At 40.7% G+C, this 21,050-nt stretch overlaps 1 protein-coding gene across 2 annotated transcripts; it reads right to left on the reverse strand.

The window, feature by feature from the left end:
* Positions 1-1,793: 1,793 nt before the first annotated feature.
* Positions 1,794-20,989, reverse strand: LOC108234608 (guanine nucleotide-binding protein G(q) subunit alpha). Of its 2 annotated transcripts, none has more exons than XM_017413948.3 (7): positions 20,423-20,989; positions 11,790-11,974; positions 8,455-8,609; positions 8,232-8,360; positions 7,793-7,922; positions 6,942-7,095; positions 1,794-5,572 (listed from the first exon to the last, which is right to left on the reverse strand). In XM_017413948.3, the coding sequence occupies exons 2-7, from the start codon at positions 11,934-11,936 to the stop codon at positions 5,382-5,384; spliced, it is 906 nt and encodes a 301-aa protein (XP_017269437.1). In that variant the 5' UTR covers positions 11,937-11,974; positions 20,423-20,989; the 3' UTR covers positions 1,794-5,381. The 2 variants fall into 2 exon arrangements, with proteins under 2 accessions (XP_017269437.1, XP_017269436.1); XM_017413947.3 differs by having other exon boundaries at positions 19,795-20,989.
* Positions 20,990-21,050: the final 61 nt, after the last annotated feature.

The raw sequence follows: 21,050 nt of genomic DNA on the forward strand, positions 1-21,050 counted from the left end.
CTCAGGGCCTGTAGGAGCCTCAGGGCCTGCAGGAGCCTCGGGACCTGCAGGAGCCTCAGGGCCTGCAGGAGCCTCAGGACCTGCAGGAGCCTCAGGAGCTGAAGATCCTGGCCTCATGAGAAACCTCATCTATGATGCCTTTAGGTGTCTTTAGTGAGCTTGAACATATAAAACTGTAAATAAGCCAAATAAAAAGCCAGCAAAGCGATTTCAGAAGCATCAAATAAAAAGGGACATATATTTTTAAAGACCATGATGAATGCAGGTTTTAAATAACAACAGAGTAAAGTATGACCTGATGACCTGAGTTTTCTCTCAAGTGTTAGAATCAGGTTTCCTGATTTTAATGGTTCAAACCTTGCAGAGAAGTTTGGTTCCTGTTAGAAAACAGAGTCAGGAGGACAGAAGTCCTGCTTCTGTGTCTGAGCAGTCAGAGGAGGTCTACCTGTGGAGGACAGGTGGGGTACTTCCTGTCAGGGGTGGGGTTTTTGGCACAACACTGGCAGAACCCACAAGAAGTTGGCCAAATTGTTCCAATTTTATGTAATTCCTGATGCTATAGTGACCTCTGGTCTTTAAACATAGTTCTGAGCTGTATCCTGACTCTGTTATTTACCTTTTTTAGACTAATACTAATAATATGTATGCACTTTAAACTGGTTTTCTTTATGGGTCAAAAAAGAACAAAAACTGGATCCATATTTCGGCCATTAAAACCAAAACCAGTTTAGACTGAGGTGTGTGGACTTCCATCAAACATTTAAATCAGTTTAAACCTTTTTAACTTTCTGTAGAGAGGACCAGGAGCACATTTCTTTTAGTGTTTTGTGTTTACAGACTATTTCTTTCCATTTTCTTTAGCGCAGGATTGCGTGGAGCTGGCGTCCATCTCCAGCCATTCAATAAATGATGTAAAGAATAAATTTTTAAAGGAAAACTTCACCCTTCATGCTTTACTCAGGGTTTTCAAACATTCTTCATGTTGAAGTTCCAGACATTTCCAGAACTACAACTTGGATATTTTTGTGAATTTTTGACATCGAATCACCTGAAGATTTACTGTAATTTACAGTTTCTACAGCAGTGAAATTCTATTATCTGTTTGCGTTTGTCAGATTATTAGAAGTAGGAAAATTATCTCCAATTGCAAATATTTTTTTTCTGTTGGCTTTACAAGAAGAGAAACAAATGAAATAATTTATTTTATTTTTTGCTTATATTCTGCTGTTCTGTCAGTTTGTGAAACTACTCCACGTATTTTTTTTTTCTTTGCTAAGCGAATATTCTTTAATCAGAATTTTACAATTCCTTCCAAGAAATTGACTGAATTCATTATTTTTTTCTATTGAAGTCTTCAAACACAAGCCTGTATGAGTTTGTCAGGTAAATGATTTCAAGTTGTTGCACTTTCCTTGTTGACATTACAAGAGAAACTGTCCCACAATCAGGAAATGATCCACTTTCTTCGTCTTGCTTTCTGGAAGTTGGGAAAGGTCGACGTTCCTTTTTTACCCTGCTTCTTTCAGCAACTTTTAGAAATGGGCAATTTTAGTCTTTAGGACATGTAACAGGAGTCTGGGAACAATTTTTTTTTTCCATATTTATCCAGAGCAAGAAAAAAAAAAACAATTTCAGACACGAATGACCAGAATTCCACCTCCTGTCGTTTTTAGTAAATGTAGAGGTTCACAGTCCAGATTGAGAACTTGGGAAAGCTCCACGTTTTCCATCTGGACACCAGGAAGTGAAAAGTGAGGGAAAAACAAACAAACAAAAAAACCAGTCGACAAGAGTTGTAAAGAAACATGTTTCATTCAGAAATATGTTGAAGGAGTGCGTGTTTATGGATACAGGAAACATTTTTTTTTTACATAATTATAACTGGGACTCATCAGAACACCGTTTGAAAAATGAATCATTAAACTTCATACCTTCAAAATCTGGAGGCAACAACCAAAAAAATAATTAAAAAAAAAAAAAGGTCAGCTATAGCTGAAAGCAACCAGGTGGCGTGTCAGAGCGAGCTCACGGCTCGTTCTTCGCTGCGTGACGTCTGCGGCTCGCAGCAACGCCACGGCTCCATCAGCTGGAGTCTCTGCTCACTTAAAGGGAAGATCCAGCCTCAACAACTGGTGGTTCTGCTTCAGCACCAAGTCATCCATCACATGGGACTTTTATTCATTTTTAATTTTGAGTAAAAAAAACCCACCAATCTAAATCAAGAGCAGACATGAGCTCATCTGATAAACCAAGTTATCTTTGTGAAGCAAACACAACCGGTGCCAAATCTCCAAAAATTAACTGTTTCCGCCTGGATTTTCCCTTTAAGTCCGACGGACGGAGTAAAACGGCCACTTTAAAAGAGCAGGGGCACAAAGTTTGGGTTTACAGGCGATCATCAACACTGATAGGCTGAAACTGAAGTCCAGCTTCAAACCCCCCCTCGGCTGCAGACAGGATCCCATTAACAACGGTTTCAACATTCAGGTAATATCTGCAGCCTGTCCTGTTGGTGACAGATTACTGGAATGTCTTTAATTACTCCTGAATACACTGAGGACCGGGCTTGATTTCCAAAAGCTGGAGTCTCTGAAAATAACAGAAACTTGGGAGTAAAAAGGCTGAAGTGGTCACTGGATGTCAGAACTCAACCAAACCAGGTAAAAAAACAAAAAACACTTTAATCCTCGACACGTCAGGGCAGTTCAATGCACTTTAATGCACTGTGGTACAGGTTTTAAGACACGACTCTGATGCGACGACAGAAAGTGAGTTCTGATTACAGTTCGGCCATGATGTGCTTCGTTTGAATGTCCAGGAGTTTTAGCTACAACGAGCTGCACGTCAGAGCTGTTCTCTGGGCTTCTCACAGCACAGAACCACAAAGAAAGACTACCAGGGCTAAAGCAACCCCCCCCAACTGAACAACGGGGACATTAAGGGCTTCTTTAGCGTTGCTCCTTAATAAAAAGAAACAAAAAGTGCCTTACACGGGACTCCAGAGGCACAGCTTAATATAAGGCAATATGTACACATGAACAGGTGTGTGTGTGTTCTCTTAAGTTTCATAAATAAAATCTAAAAATAATACTGTACATTCTAATGAAACTGTGGCAATTGAGATAAGGACATTTAAAAAAAGAGAGACATAAGCACCTATAAATGTTTCACCCTAATTAAACCAAATTTGATGAATTTCACTTCAACACTGACTCTGGGTCTGTATCTGGGGGAGTTAACCACATCTCTTCTCTGGAACTATAAGAGTTTAAGAAAAGAGTCGTAGTTTTTTTTTAAGTCAACACTTAATTGTCGCTGCTGCCGCGCAGCTTGGTTCAACAATACTCGTGATACAAAATGTGCCTGTAAATGTGGGGAGTGAAGACTTCATCAATACCTCACCAGAAGCTCTGTAGTGAAATTAAAGAGAAAAGAAATCACTGAGTCATGTCATTAACACCAAAATGACAAGTGCTCTGGTTCTGAAGCCCGTTAGGAACTAAAAACCGTTACAATTAGCCCTGTAGATTAAGATTCAGTCTGCAGATTTCAAGACAAAAAACAAACAAAACAACTAAACGTTCTGATGGATCTGATGGTGAACATTAAGGTCCGTCTTGACGCAGTTCTGAAGCTGAACAATGTTTTGTTGCCGAGCAAAAAAAAAAAAGGCAAAAATTTACATTCTCCTCTTAAAAAAAAAAAGAAAAGGAAACAAACAAAAATAACCAAACATGTAAATAACTTTTTTCTTTTTCAAAAATGAATTAGCAATTAGACATACATAGATAAATGTTTTCAATACCGCACATTCAATCTGCCAAAAAAGTAATGATTACAAGCCAACAAAGATGCTGCCATATATATATATATATATATATATATATATATATATATATATATATATATATATATATATATATATAGAGAGAGAGAGAGAGATGTATGTACAATGATTATAGCATTTATAATTGCACTATGCCTCAATAAATGTAAATTACAGGCTTATGTTTTAGGGAACTGTTACAAAAAAAAGGACTCAAAGTAAATTTGGGAATTGCATGATAAAGAGGTGCCAATTATAAACAAGAAAAGGGCTTACTTTGGTACAAACTGCACTCCAACGCTCGGCCCTTTTACGAAACAACTCCAACACTATTCAGCCACAACAGTCAAGACAGCCGGGCTGTGATTGGACGCTCACAAAGGTCCAGCTGAGCTGTCACTGGACGGCAGCGGCCCGAGGCGGAGCAAAGCTGCGACCACAGGGCTGAAGAAGTTCAGTGCGCCGGAGAGGTTGCCTCGTCTCAGACAGCCTGCTTGTGTGTGTGTGTGTGTGAGGGGTGAAGAGAATACTTTAAAACCTGCAGGAATCAAGTCGGCTGATCAACATGTCAGTCAGTTAAGTCGATCAGTCCGTTCCTTCTGTGCTAATGGCCTTGATCTTTCCTAAAACACTGTCCAGCTCACGGAAGTAGCTCCCAGTGCAAAGCGGAGTCTGGTGCTCGGCTTGTTTTGGCATCAGCAAAAAACAAACAAATCAACAACATATCTGTTATGGTAGTAAAAAGCATTATTGTGGCACATTTGAACATAAAACATTTATTCATGTCTCATAAATTATCACCTCTGTGGAAAGTGGACGGAGTTCCTCTCCCCGCCCTGAACCGCGTGGTCGTGGCGGCTGCGGGGAAACGTCACGAGTCCTCTGCTCGGCAAAAAACCTACCGACCCAAATACGAAGGGAATGTGCTTCCACAGCCTCACGCTTTACTCGCTGAATGGTACCAATGCAATGTAGTAATAATAATAATAATAATAATAATGATTCATGTTAATCAATATCAAAGAAATCTCAAATAATTTAAAAGTTACAGTTTATGCCTACTTAACAAGAGATTTGCCAATCAGTCTGTTAAAGAAATAAAGGAAGCTGTCAATTAGGCTATTACATCACTTCCTGTTAGGTGAACGTTGACGTTGGGACCTCCAGAATTAAACGACAGGCAGGGAGGAAAAGGAACAAAAAACATTTTTTTTCTTGGTTTATAAAAAGGCAGAAGGAACGGAGCATGCTGCACTCCTCTCAGCTCCTTTCCTAATGTTTGAAAATGTCCTTCCTGCTCCCCCCCTCCCCTCCATGTTTCCTATCAACCCCGTACATAAGATGACATTTATCACGCTCACCCATCGGGCACCAAGAGGTCCAAAAAAAAAAAAAGAAAAAAAAAAAGGCAAATAAATTAGTATTACGTGACCATTAGATTATTCTTTTTCTCAGATACTTTTCTATATGTGTGTGTGTGTGTGAGATCTATGGTTTCACAGATTGAGTCAGTCAGAGTGTGTCGGGGGGCCCGACGCGGACGCCCCGACACACTCTACACCAGGTTGTACTCCTTCAGGTTGAGCTGCAGGATGGTGTCTTTGACGGCGGCAAAGACGAAGCGGATGTTCTCTGTGTCGGTGGCGCAGGTGAAGTGGGAGTAGATGATCTTGTCGCTGTCGGGATTCAGGTCCACGAACATCTTGAGGATGAACTCTCGGGCTGCTTGGGCATCCCTCTGCAGACCTAAGTGAGAAGATAAATATATTAGAACCCATCATTAGGGTGAGTCCTGTTCCACCTCTTGCCCATACCACTTAGCTCCATCTTCCGTTTTGCACATTGAAGCTCAGTGGTAGGGCAGTTTTTGTGATTTGGGGGGAGGGCGAAGAGGTGGGACCGTCTGGACCTTCAAACTGAGGCATCAAGTGGCACACTTCAAATAAACGTTTATGACCTGCACTAGAAAATAAACCCATGAATAACAGAATGTTTATTATTAAAAACATTCATTTTACAACAGTTGTAATGAGCTACAGTGTGAGTATGAGGGGTTGAAGTTTGCTAAACAGAGAACTCGACTACAGTTGTATAGTTCCTGACACTTACTGTAAATTTCCCTTATTTTCCCCAAACTTTCCAAACATCTTTGAGAAGTCTCTATTACCATGAAACCAAAACTAAGAGGGACAGAAAGAAAATGACGTAAAATATTTGATAAATGCAACTTGTAGCTCAGCTGGATGTAGTTTTCTGTTTAATACATAAGTAGGCACAGAAAGCTTTAAACTTGCAGTCTTTCTGATGACCAGCAGGGGGCGAACACCGTTTGTGTAGTTGGCAAGAAAAGAAACATACCTCTCACATGTGCAATGTCAGGCAACAATTTATTAATGAGTTAATTATTTAAAAGGTAATGGATTGTACTTATTTACTACCCTTCTAGCCAATCAAGCCACTCAAAGCGCTTTAAAAAACAATCTGTTCTCATTTACCTTTATCTCTACGCAGCTAAGCTGAATAAATCGTTGCTTTAGATCACGTTCACACACTGATGGGGCACATCGGAGGCAGTGAGGGGTTCAGTGTTTTACCCAGGGACACTTCGACATGTGGCACACTGCCAGGAATCAAACCTCCGACTCTCTTGTTGGAGGACGACTGCTCTAACCACTGATTCACAGCCGCCCCCAATCACTAATTTCTCACATCTTTTTGAATAGAGCATGGTGTCTACAGTATGAATTTTAGTCCAGTTTAGAATAAAAGGGTATGTTGTAAATAATAATTACAAAATCAGAGTTCGTGCTGCAGCTTCTCCTTGACGGATAATGAGGTTTTAACTGAGATCCACTGCTTGCATGCGACAAATGGCTCCTTAACGCCTTAAAAAGTCCACACACTGCCTCCTGGCATTATGAAAACAACATCCATCTTCTTTATACATTATTGTAGAGAAATAACATTTTAAAACCTCAATCAGTAGAAGTCTTAATCGCCTTTATTGGTTGGTTGAGAGTTTTACGTACGTCGCATCAACTCAATCAGAACCTTCCTGTTGAAATCTGTCTCACCGTGCAGCCAGGAGCTGAAAATAATGAGTGGAGCCACTCACCATCATACTCTGGGAAGTAGTCCACCAGATGCGAGTACATGATCTTCTCCTCCAGCAGGTCTTTCTTGTTGAGGAACAGAATGACGGAAGAGTTTTGGAACCAGGGGTAGGTGATTATCGTCTTGAACAAGGCTTTACTCTCATCCATCCGGTTCTGCAGCAGAGGATGGGAATGTGTGCGTGAGGTTTGATGAAGAGGTGACAGGAGAGACGGACGGACAGAGGTGCTTAATGGTTTAATTAAACCACAGCGGTTCAAACTAATTAAGTGAAGGTTTTACGAAACGTTTCACCGCACCGGAGGGAGAGCAGTGAGGACGGAAGGAGAGAAGGGCAGCCGTGTCCTTAACATCTCCCCAGCACTCGATTCAAGAGTTTAACTAAACAAAACAACCATTCTGAAGCCCCCGACGCAACAAAACGGAGAATTTCTGGGAGTTCTCAATAAATTCATGAAAACGCCTGAGATCAGATTAGAGAGGACAAACAGCTGGTCAGTTATCTCGGCGTGTGCAGCAATAAAAGAACAAACGTGGGCATGAAAGCACAACGTGCATCTTAACACACATCTGCTCATTATCACGTTCTGCATCAAACTGAAACAGATGTTGCATCCTTCTAAGAAGCAGATGTGGCCTGAAGCGGCAGTCAAAACAGCTGGCTGATCGTTTACAAATGCTTTCCGAGTGGGAAAAGGAGGTGGTGCAAATCCAAGCGGGATAAGAATCTGATTTCCATTGTTTTAAATAACAGGAAAGGTTTTCATCTCTGGTTTCAACAGCAGCAAAATCTGTTCGAAGGATCTTATAATTCAGACAATTATTATGGGAATCAAATTGACATCAAATCACCTCGTTATCCGATTCCACCAAAACTTGGTCGTACTCGCTAAGCGCCACCAGGAACATGATGGATGTGACGTTCTCAAAGCAGTGAATCCACTTCCTCCTCTCTGACCTCTGACCTCCAACATCCACCATCCTGTTGACAGAATCCATGAGAGTCACTGTGAGCACCATTTGAACCAATTGTTTAAACACCAGTATATTTTGAGGGATATAATGTTACTTTTTAAGGTAAAGGCTAAGACAGAATTAAATGTGATGCAGAGCAAAGCTTTAAAGAAGTTTACTTCTTTTGTAATTATACAAAATATTACTAAAGATCATTTTTGTATTTTCTGAATTTCAAGGAATGAGCTGAAAAATTTATAAAATTATAAAAAACTGGAAATGTTTTCACAAAATAAGTATTTTATCATCTGCGTCTCAATAAAAGGTCTGATCTCACCTGAATATGACGCTCTGCAGGTCAAATGGATATTCAATAATGCCCGTGGTCGGGACTCGAACCCTCAACACGTCCTGCTGCGTAGGAAGATAGCCCGACTCCGCAATCCGGTCCAGTGCATTCAGGTAACTAAAGAGGCAGGGAATAAAAAAAACAATCTGTTGATCACGTCTCCAGTGGATCCGAAGTTAAACCTCTAAGTGCTGCGTTTGAGGATACTCACTATTTAGTTGAATCTGAGAGCTGGTACTCCCTCCTCCGATCGTAGCACTCCTGGATGCCCGGGTCGTTCCACAAGCTCTTGATTGCATCTACGTAAGGATTCTCAAACATGCTGACCTTTTCTACGTCCACCTCTCGAACAATGTTGGCATTGCCCTGGTGGAAAAACACCCAACAAGAACCACCTTAACTTCAAGCCCAACACTTACACTTACACTTCCCCCAACTGCATCATAAAAACCTTCAAAAACAACAATAATGATAATAACAAAACAAAAAAAACAATCACTACAAAGGTTGGACTGACCTAATTATGACTGGTTCAGTTTACACTTGCTCATTTATTTTATAACCCGAACTTTCTGTTCAGCCCAAGGCTCAGCATGCCGCTAATATCTGAAGCCTAAATCCCACCAGGGAATTTAGAGATATTAAGGGGAAAGTTTCGCCGCCCCAGATTCCCATTAAAAGCCTCTTGTGTCCTGTCTGCAGGGGACCAACATGTGCCTGAATGCTGAACCTGCTTCACACACAGCATTTATACCTAACAAAGCAACAAACACCCACTTATGTCAAATATGAATTCTACATTTAACCCTGAGTGTGAGTGCTTGAGTTGGAGCCATTTTTGTGTTAGCCAGTGTTGGTTAATTGTGGAAGCCATCTTGAATTAGGTCGACATAAGTTGAGGGTTTCACTCAAATCTGTCTAGTGGTTCATGAGATATTTCGCCAACGCTACAAACACACACATAAACATTATCGCCTTTAAAGCGGGCAAATAAATATTCTTTTGTGCGTAGAAGCAGAGACATTATGAGACACTTATGGCATGTTAGTATGTCAGATAACTGAAGATGATGGATTAGTATGAAGCCCTAATGGTGATAATTGCACGACAGCCATCTGCAGGATCAATAATCCAACCACTACTTATCAACCTTTCATTTAAGACAGGATACTTGCTATATGTAATGTGCAGCACTTTAGCATTTGCCGTAGACAAATAACAAAGAAAAATGTGTATTTTACGATAACTGAGCGCCTAGGATTTTATTTTAGCAGCACGTGAAGCAGCTGAGTCTGCATAACGTGTGCTGAGATGAGTGCTGGTCATGGTCATGAGTTACAAGCCTGTGATAAAGACATTTTACTGTAAATGACCAGGAAGACGTTGGAAACATGACCGGCAGCTTTCATTTTCACTTCCTCCGTAACGTCAGGGAGCGCCTTTGTTAAAGGCAGACACTTCCCATTTTAACATCATGTATGCACGAGAATAAATGAGAGCGTATGCACAGACAATGGCAGCTACTGAGAAGGGCTTTTAGTTTTTATTATTGATTCGATTGGACACAACCTTTATTTGCCTTGACATAATTAAATCCACTGATTTCAGGTCAAAACATGTCAATATATGAGCACCAAGTGTGGGTGAATTCTTCCGTTTGAGGATTAAATTCATGCAGGCTATGGATGGCAAGGCCAAAGAGGAGATATATGGACGCAGTTAGAGAGGACATGCAGGTAGTCGGAGAGAGGACAGAGGACGCAGAAGACAGAGTTAGATGGAGAAGAATGGCTCACTGTGGCGACCCCTGAAAAGGCAAAAGGTGAAAGAAAGAGGAGGAGGTGCGTGGCGTTTTGAAATCAGTTGTAAACGTTACTTCCATCTATCATTAGTAATATATTTTAGGCACTGCATGAAGTACTAAATGTCTCAATCCTAACCAAAGACTGCATGATACTGATACACCTATGATGAACCCAGAAATCAAAGCGGGACGAGCCATCTCAGTTAGCATAGATGCTAACTTAATATTGAAAAACATCACAGTAAAGCTAACACGATCATCACTGAAATTCATACACAAATCAAACATTTTAAAATCCTTGCTAAGGACAGTCATGTTATGATAACTATAACTGTTATTCACAAACAGATATTCTTCAGGGTTCAGTGAAGAAAAGATGCAAAAACAGCTTTACTGCAACATGTTTTAACTACAGGAAGCTTGGGTAACTTCACTGGGACAAAAGGCACCTCACAGAAACTACTCTGCTGACTCTGTTAAAGTGGCACCACAGATTAACGTTAACAAAATCCATTTCTGACATTCGGAAAATCGATTCAGAATCGCCCATGTCCGCAATGCGAGTCTACGAACAGATTATAAGCATGATGGTCATGTAAAAAAAAAACTGCTCTGTGTTTTCAGAGGGAAAACAACAGTTGAAAAAGGATCAATAAAATAACACTTTATGGGTTGTTCATATACATGACTTAGAGTGATAGTTCAGATCTTTTGAAGCGGGGTTCTGTAGAAAGGTTACGAATGATTAATATCTTACCTGTTGTAGAAAGCTTTTTGAACAACCTCAGTTTGAAGAAATAGTTTAAAGTGGATTGCTGCTGTTTTAAAACAACTCCAAAAATTTCATATTAGTTCAAACTATTTTAATTTCACATTGCAGTTATTTACATAAAATTCTAAGGTTATCTGAAAGCACAAACAGCAGCGAGCTATCGCACTTCAAGCTGAGTACTGTAGTATTTCTGCCAAAACAATGCAAAACTGACAGAAGCATAAAGGATTTAAACTATTTGTCCAAACTGAGGTCGCTTGAAAAGCTTTTTCCAACAGATAAAATATAACTTTTCCACAGAACTTTACTTTAAAAGATCTGAAATACAACTCTTCATTTGCTTTAATTTATCAAGTCTCTTCTAAAAACGGCAGCCTGGCACAGAGGCACTAAAGCATGTGGTCCGCTGACACCTGAAATGGTCTGATTAATAAAAAGGGGTTGCCAAGGTGATTACTCCTACGCTCCATTTCCTTTCATTTGTCACTCTCGCAGGGAATAAACCGCGAGTAAGAGGTCACTGCAGCAGCTCCCAGAGCTGCGACCACAAGGGCAACTCGCTGGAAAGAGAAGGGCGAATAAAACAGAGCAGCTGCAAAACGTGAGGGCAAATTTAGGTGAGCAGCGCAGCGAAGGTTGGCCCCTCTTCTCTGTAATCTCGTGTGTGTTTGTGTGTGTAACGTACAGTATGCACACATGGATTTGAGCACACGGAAACGTGCGAGCAAACGCAAATATATAAAAGGGTGCGATGGAGCGTCAAGAGTGCTTTCAGGACACAGGAAGTGTAAAAACCAGCAGGAAATTGTTATGGATGGCTGTTCCCAATAAGATAGACAGCAATCTAAAAATATGCATGCGTGCTTCGGTCACTCTGTAGTCTTTCTCCCAAACTATCTGTCAGCCTTAACTTCCACTGTCACTTCCTCCGATCAGTTTAAACGTCTCGAAGGGGCAGGATCTCAAATACCTTGTTGTGCTCGTATTTGTAGGGGATCTTGAGCGTCTCCATGGCTCGGATCATGGCCTGCATGGACGTGAAGATGTTCTGGTAGACCAGTTTGGTGAAGCCCCTTTTGTCCTCGTCGGAGTAGCCCGCGCCATGGATGATCCTCATCTGTTTGATGAATGTGCTCTTCCCACTTTCACCAGTGCCTGAGAATTTACACACACAAAAAAGAGAGTTTATTTACGACCAGTCGTTGCCAGTTTTTAAATACAGTTTCTTCTGTCCATCCAACACGTTACATTTGAGAAGTTTCCAAATTTCTTCAGGCAAAATCATAAGAAAACACTGTCATTTTACCATCAGATTCTGTCAGTTATGTGCAAGTTAAGTACTTTACACCATATAGCCTTTATTGTTGCTATAAAATCAGATTTTTTTTTGTTTTTACAAAGTATATGAATTAAATACTACATCAAAAAAATGGCACATTGTGGTCTAAAAGTGATAAAAAAGTACTTTTGAATCTTCATAAAATTCTTATAATTTGTCATTTTCTGTAAAAAAAAAGTGAGGCGTTTTGTGTCCACTCAGATGGTTAAAAACATTTAATGGCCCTCTCATAAGGTAGAACCAGCTGTGGTGCTGACCAGTTGGAGCAGATGAGACTTTATGGGAAACCAGTTGTCCAAATTTTATTTTCACCCAAAATACAAGAGATGCACATATTCAGATGTGAAGCTTTAAAGCCTGTAATTTTAATAGCTGTGATAGAGAAATGGTCTTATTCTGTTAATAGGACTAATTTAAATCTAATGTATACCATTTAATATGCTGGTTTAGTTTCTGCAAGTAATAGCAGTTTAAATGTTTCACATTTATAAGCAGTTCACAGAGGCTAATTACATTTTTTATGGCTAGTTATTACATGGTTACACATGATCTGAACACTCACTCTGGTTGGTTACAAATGTTTGGGCTGCGCGCTGTCGGCCTCACAGGGACCTGAGAAACCATTGCGGGACGGTACAAATGAGAAAATTTGTGCCAGCAAACTCGCAGTAGGAAAAATAAAACAAAACAAAAACCTAGTTCCCCTTCACTTTACATGCTATTCAGCACTGAGCAAGGTTTGTGTCTGGAAGAGATGACGTTTCTGCAAATTTCTGATGAGCAGAAAAGAAACAATAAAATTTGTAGATGACCTGAAGTGGCAGAGTAAAGAGCCCCTGGATTTAAATAATGAATATATACAGATTTACTACTATGAACACATGAACATGTACTGAATTACTCAATAAGTCCTCAGACAGACTTTTTTGTAGCGACTATGACTGTATTTGGGGGAAATATAGCATACTTTAAACGCAATTTATATGTAGTTTTGAATGGAAATGGGAATTTCTTAAGTTAGTTTTTGAAGGTTGAAAAGATCAAAACATGACATTGTGAAGCAAAGCAGCACAGTCGTTTGCACACACACAGACACACACTCATTCACTCACACATGTTATGATGGGGTTGCTTTTCTCTCAGCCTGTTTGCTTGGTTCTAATGACAGTCCGAGACCAACATCTTCCTCCTCTGAGTGATGTGTGAACAGAGGCCAAGTCTACCTCAACTGTAAGGTGAAAACCTCGACAGAAAAGATGCGTGTGGTGGAGGGTTACAGTGATACGGTGTTCTTGAGTGTTGCTAGCTTTATGTCAGCTGTAGTGAACAAGTGGAACCTGGCTCGCTGCATTTGTGGAAGAACAATGTACTTCCTGTAGGAGTTCTCTGTAGTGATGCCAGCTGTTCAGCAGAGGAACGGCGGTGACTGCAGCGCACCCCAAGCATCAGCATAAACAGCAACTCCTGTGTGTTATACCACTCAAATCACACTCGCCATTACTGAAGTGAACGCTCTATTGTTCACTTCACGTTTTAGCCAGATAAAATGACCCAAAAATCTCTTCAAGTTACGCATCTTTTACAAAAAAAAAGACACTTTAAAGCCGAGCATGAGGGGCCTTCTTCCCATCTTGGCGTGATTTATGTACGAACTGAAGTGACATGGAGAGTTGAAGTCAATCCACTGTCACTTTCTGAACTATGAAGGCAGGTAGTCACAGAGCTGAAACAGTCTGTATGCGTATGGGTAAGTTGCAGCTCGATGGAAGCGGTGATGACGGACGGTCTGTGTGAGCAGCCAATCAAAGTGGAATCATTCACGTTAACGCTGCTGAGTTACACTCCGCCCCTCCTATGGTTCCATGATGTTGGCTTCACTGTGTGAGCTCACATAGTTTTGGGACGTGGGAGACCCAACCGGCGATTTATCAAAGACCAGAAGCAGTTTAAAGAAGGGCCATAATAAGAGAACAATTTTGAGAAGAAAAGAAAAGATTCAGGTTTTCTAGTACACACTCCATGAAATCAAATCAAATGAACTACAAAGACAAAACTTTAAAGGACAGGGTTTTAGTACTGCTATCCTATTTAGACCAAAAAGATATTACAGACAATTTAAGAAAACCTCAAGGACTTGTGTAAAATTGGGAAAAAAGGATTGGTCTGATTTAATATGCATCCAACAACAAGTGTCTATTAGCTTCACCTCAATCTCTGCCATTTGCTTGACCACAACTGATGGATCTCAACTGAGTAAATACCCTCGACTCCACCCTGTGTTCAGAAACGGTTAACAATGCAACGCTGATGAGAAGTCTTTCCCTTTTTGCCAGCCCTGTTGTCACATGTTAATGGGATTATTTCCTTTGGTTTGATACATATTAAACTTGTCATTAGTAAGGTGCTTGCTTTGCACTTTTGCCTTCCATTATCTAAAATCTACTACACAAACATGTTCATAAGCTTTAAAAAATGTATTAAACAGGAAATATTCATTACCTGTTCTTGTGGGGTTTATATTAAAACAAACAAAAAAAAGGTGTTGCTTCTGTTCTAGTCTCTTTCTGGCTGAACAAAGTAGAAAACTCTTTTAAAATTCTTTAAACCAGAAACACTGACATATAAACGAGTCAAATGCTTTTAGAGCGCTGCTAAAACCTTTCTCCAAAAAAAAGCTGGATTGCCTGACCACAGGTTGACCTTAGTCGATCTTTTCTCCACTACCAAGCACCACAGAAAGAGCAAAGTATGAGTGTGCATTCGCCTTTAGTGGTTGCAGAGTCATCATTCAAATAAATGTGGTAAGCTGAGTTTGACATTTAGGCTTTAATTTTATGGATCAGCATTACATTTGAGGTAAGGATGGCAAGCCCGAGGATCTGAGAATACAGTCCAATCAGAAGGACAGAGAATGGGAAAAAAAGAGCTGCTTTTGGTTTGTGTATAAAAAACTGTAGACTCTTATGAGACGCATGTTTCTTCAGTCCCTGAATTCATCACAGCGCCAGTGTTTGGTATTTGGAAACGCACGCAGTTTACTTTTAAATGTAGGAAGAAATCAATTCACACCAAAAATCTTCGCTTCACCTCAAGGAGAGTTAACAAGAGTACCATTTTCTTCAGCTTTTTGTATTCTGTAACATGCTTCTAAATATGCTCATTTAGTCCTTAACAGGCATTACAGGCCTTTGTTTTCAGCCCCGTCCATGGCTTGTTCAAGTACTGCAGAGCTCAGATTCCATTAATCTAGATCAACACAGCTGGGGTTCTGACAATTTGTAAAAACAGCACGTTGCAAATACATAATAATAAAAAATTCATTCATTTTCACTTAATTCATGACAACTATTCCAGTCTACATTACCACGCAAATTTAAGGTTCTAAAGTAGTACAATGCACAACCCACATGCTTTTTTCTTACCATGTAGCCTGAAAGCAAAGCTTCTTGAGTGACGTAAAACTGGGATTACGGTCGTGAATCTGCAGGTTTATGCGTTTAGTTTCAGAAGCATATTCAGAATATTCTCTTTGCAATCTGTTAATTGTAAACGTTTGTTTGGGTTAAAAGAGGGGCTTTTAGACGAGATTTGTAGATTTTTTGTTGTTGTTGTTGAAAACTGGTACTCTTCTCTATTGCATTAACCTGAATAAGAGATTTTTTTTTTTTTAAACTGAACTCCAACCATTTTACCAAATAGAGAAAGCCATGTAAAACCAACACACTACACTAAATTCAGTCCACGAACTGTTAGTTGCACCAAATACTGCACATATATAGTATGTCGGTTATAAATTGTGTCACATTTGCAGACTGTTTCAATTGACTCATGGGAAACGATATATTATGAACTTCACTTTTCTCGATTAGTTGAACCTGTTGGTTTGCTTTTGTTTTCAGTTTAACTGTGTGACTAAAGGGAACATTAAATCTACTCAAAGGGTGAAAAGCAGGGAACTTTAAAACTGCGTATTTTTTTAGGTAATAAACTGAGGCGTAAACTGCATCAATGACAATTTATTATCACAACTTAAAATTCTCAGTTTCCTGCTGTTGCACAATAAACTCGGCTGCTTTGACACTGGAACCACGTGACATCTGTAGCTCTTCTGCCCAGAGCAGCCGCCATGTGTTTGTTAAAGGTTTGCTGGGAGTCGAGGTGGACTTTGTTTAGTCATGGCCTTGACAAAGTTCCCACAGCTTTCATCTGTCCGATAAAAGCTGCTGACAGTAATTCCAAAGATCAACCTTTACACAAATGGTTCTGACATAATCATTTACTTAAAATTTGAGTTTGAACAGCGAAAACTACCAATAATAAACGGGCAATGCCGCAGTGGTTTTCGGCTGCGTGACATAAACACAGGTTAGTCACGCTAAAAGCAAATAAACCTCATGAGTTGCTCAGAAGAACTGAAGGTCCTTTTCATGCTTTGAATTTCTCAGGTTTTCTCGAAATGTGTGTACATGTGTAAAAGGACACGAGCAAAAAAATCTAGGTCCAATGGTCTCTAAAGGACTGGCGCTGGGCTGTGCCACTTCTGTAATTTTAAAATTAATTTAGCAGATGTTGACAAGTCTGACAATTATTCATCTTTAACCCACGAGACTGAAAGGTTTCAGGCATCAGGGAGAACGCATGAAGTCAGGTGTACATTAACATTATCAGTTATTTTGATTATTAAAGAAAAAAAAACAGCTTCATCATTGCCGCACTCAGTTGCGTTTACTTTACGTTTTTAGAGGCTAATGTTAAAATCTGCCGCTTATCAGGGCTAGCCTTGGATGATAAATATTTGTTTTTGTTATGTTGTCTTCTATTTTAATGCAACAATGGGACATTTGGAGAGAATAGGAAACCACGGATCCAAACTTCTGATAAGGAAAAGATTATCAGCGATGAATCAGACTTACTATGTCAAACATTAAACAATGTATTAGTTGAGGACTATTAACTCATTTCTTTCAGTAGTTAAATAAACATACCACTTCTGAAGAAAAAAAGGGAGGCTTTTAGTTGGGATTCACATTTCCAAGGAGCAGGGGAAGTGGACGGACTTGAAACTGAAGTAGGAAGGAGATGATGATAAGAAAACTGGATTTTTCCAACTCTGTGTGATATCATCTGCTGAAAATCTGAATCACTGAATGAGATATCGTCAAACCACAGGCAGTGCCAGTGACTTTAAACAAATATACGCTCAACTGCTTTATTCTTTCATGCAGCCCATTAATAAATAAAAACGGTGTATTACTAATTACTGACTAAAGGAATATGACACTATATGCAGCTGACCAAAATAAGAAGAAGTTACACTTAAAAATACTACAAATTTCACTTTAATGTTAAGTTTAGAAATTAACAAAAATACTTAAAACTTTATATATTGTACTTTTAATCTTGACTGTGTCGACTTTTAAAATGACTTTTTTACAGCGGCACATTATTAATAAAACTTGTAATTATGATATCATGGCTGAATATGGCAACGAAACCATCGGTTGCGATAGACCCACATTTTCCTTACTCCTTATTTTTTCCTTTTGTCATCACAACGCTCACAACTCTTAACCGGAAAGTTTTGTGCTCAAGTCCCACAGGAGACAAGGCAATTAGTGAGTTTGAAAACCCACAATGCACTCATGAAATATGGGTTATTGGAATCGAATAGAGCACACACACACACACACAACTTCCTTTGGTTAAGTCAACCACTTGATTTAGAAGGGTTGGTGGATAATAACACACACAAAGACAGTTTCTTTAAAAATTCTCAGCTGACGTATTAAATGGACTCTAAAACAACAACTGTGAACTTAGCTCCGATTGTTTTAGCAGGTCAGATGTGTCGAAGCCATTACATGTACAGACATTACTTTAAACAATAAGATCTGCTGTCCTGGTTTAGCCTAGACCAAATGAAAAATATTATAAAAATAGTGTTAAGTCTAACTAGAATTTACCTTTGTTGTTATGTATGTGATTGGCTGTTCAGGAGCTTGTTATTGGGAATTATGAGATTATGGGGCAACAATGACAGTATTATATATGTATACTTAACAAAGGTCAGCTCTGTCAAACCCTTGGTGAGTAGGATTCATTTTATCGGTTCGTGCTAACAGGAAGGCAAAGTAAAATATTTGGTCTCTCTAAAACATCCATCAAAAAGCAAAACTATGATCCGATTGTCCGGCTGTCTTCACACCATTTCCTTTTATGCCTTTCTAAGGAACTGAGCAAAAAAGGGGCTCTGACTCAGGAAATTATGTTTCAGTGACCAGAGCCACAGTTATCACATCTAATGGGCTTTTAGTAAAAATAAATAAAACTGTATGATATAGGGCTGTACTATATAGGAAAAAACTTGCAATATCATGGTTTGATATTGTGATGATGTTGATATCACTTGTGATAAACCCACTTTTCTGTCACCAACATCATGTAAACCAGGTGTGGGCATTAAGGCCAGTGAGTCTGATGAATTGACCAAATATATTATTAGTGTGGACAACATGAGTCCATGGTACTTTAAATATAACAGCTTATGATTTATTGAAGTCCAAGCAGTCATTTGCGATATTAGTATTGCTCTCACTGATACTGCAATCATAAATCTTAAATATATTGTCCAGGACCCATTTTTACAAGGGGCCAAAATTCAAAATCTGATTCTGCTCGAGGGCAAACCTCAGTCGAAACCTTTGAAATCAACAAATCTGATATATTTTCCGGATTGACTCCCATGCCCCCAAAACACAAGTCAGTCTGAGTCATGGAAACTCTCAGGACTGAATAAAGTTGTGCTTCAGGGGTAGAAAAGCACCAGTAGTTTGTTGACAGCTGGGAGGTCCTGAAACCATCTCTGCCACTGTTATAGATCCTGATCCAGTTGGTGGAGAGTTGGGACAGAAACTGAAAATCTGTGCAGATGTTATCGACTTCAGCATTGTACAGAATTATATCAACTACATACAAATACGGTGGCAACGTTGTTTTCTACGATAAACAGCGTCTCCGGCTGCTTTGTCGGGTTTTAGGAAGTTTGAGACAAAAATAAAGCGAACAGATAGCAAACCTAACCGTGGGCGTGTAATCACAGACATATTTTTTTTTATGAAGCACAGCAAGCTTTTTCTACAGCGCTGTGATATAATCATTGCCAGGGTTTGGTGTCAGGCTGCAAAAACTGTTTTGATTACGCCCAATAAAGTGCAGACTTTGGCCCAGGGAACATTTGTCACACTCACAAGCACACCACCTGGACGGGCCTCTCAGGCCTATAGCTGCACAGGTTGTTGTCAGGCCAGTGAAAGCATGGGCAGCTTTGGAAAAAAGAAAGAAAGAAAAAAAACACTGGAGGCAGAGAGAGTGGCAAGCACTTGTTTCCTCGACACTAACTGGCCAGTTATTCAAATCAGGTGGCTTTTTAACACAGGAAGCCAGCAAGGCCTCAACTAGGCTCCATTTCCTCCCTGTTGCTGAGCTGCCAATCTGTGCACTGGACTCCTAAACAACTTCACCCAGGTGTAGCAGACCCCCACCCCCTTCAAGATAAAGGTGTTTTGGTTTGTTTTGTGAGAGGAATGTGAGCTTCACATCTCTCTGCCCTCCCTCCCTCTCTCCGTGCCCAGCTTACCGAGAAGCAACAGTTTCAGCTCCCGGCGTGCGTCCCTCTTATCCCGGCGGAGCTGCCTTTCGATCTCGTCGTTGATCCGCCGGGCTTCCTTCGCCTCCTCGCTGAGGCAGCACGCCATTATGGACTCCAGGGTCATGCTCGAGCCCCTTTTCTTTGAAAACACACACACACACACACTGGAAAACCGGAGGCCTGTGAATGTCAAATAACGTCCTCATGCAGGCCTGCTTGTCCGGGTGGAAACACGCGTGGACGCCCTCAGAAACGAGTCCCAACAGGGTCCAGACTCCGGTGCCGACCGGGGTACTTGATATTTGGGATTTTACCGACTCCCCATTTCTCTCCCCCGTGTTTCGGTTCGCTTTACGGGCCTCCAGAACGTCTCGAAACAGAGCAAAGTCGGTTGAATCTTAACTGGCGTGAAGCTGCTTTTTTTTCCCCCACCGTCTCAATATGATCAACAGATCCTCTCAGCACACATCCTCCACAAACTGCTCAGTCTGTGTGCGAGCTCGTTTAGGCATTGTAATTCATGCCTTTTCACAAAAAAAAAACAACAAAGTCCTCAAGGTTGATATATATATATATAAGTGTATATTCCCCACCCTCTCCTAACCACTAAAAATACCTCGTCTTCATGTCGGCGTTTCGAGAGGGGCGGCGAGGAGAAGCCGTGAGCGGAGCTGCCCGTTTATTTTTCCAACGGCTCCACTCCCGGGCGTGGTGAGGCAGAATATGGCGGACTTTCACTCCCAGCCCGCTAGGCTGCGGGGACACGGCATTTAACAGTTATCTCTCCGCGTCGGCTCGGGAAAAAGCCACTCAACAGCGCGGGCGGGCGGGCAGGCGTTTTTTGTTTTTGTTTTTTTTTTCCAGTCGGGGGGCTCCCCAGCGCCGAACCGAGGCGAAACCGCGATAACCGCTATGGCAACAACGATATCCCAGTTCGAGCTTGGGGGGGGAAACAAACAAATAAATTTTAAAAAAAGAGACGAAGCCGCTCGCGTCCGCGGCGGGGCGAGGAGAAAGGAACAACCGACGCCGCCGTGTTGCTGCTGGCTTCCCTCCTACCCCCCTCCTCCTCATCCTCCTCCGACGGCCAATCTTCTCCTTTTCCTCAATTCTCTTCATGTATTTTTATTGCGGAGGCCATCCACTCCTCCGCTGGCAGGGTGACGTCGGTCTCCCATCGACCAGGAGGAGCGTCACGTCCAAGTATTTATCCGCCCTCCCTCCTTCCAACCTGTGGAGTAGAA

Source organism: Kryptolebias marmoratus, linkage group LG1, assembly GCF_001649575.2.
Source record: "Kryptolebias marmoratus isolate JLee-2015 linkage group LG1, ASM164957v2, whole genome shotgun sequence".
Lineage (NCBI taxonomy): Eukaryota > Metazoa > Chordata > Actinopteri > Cyprinodontiformes > Rivulidae > Kryptolebias > Kryptolebias marmoratus.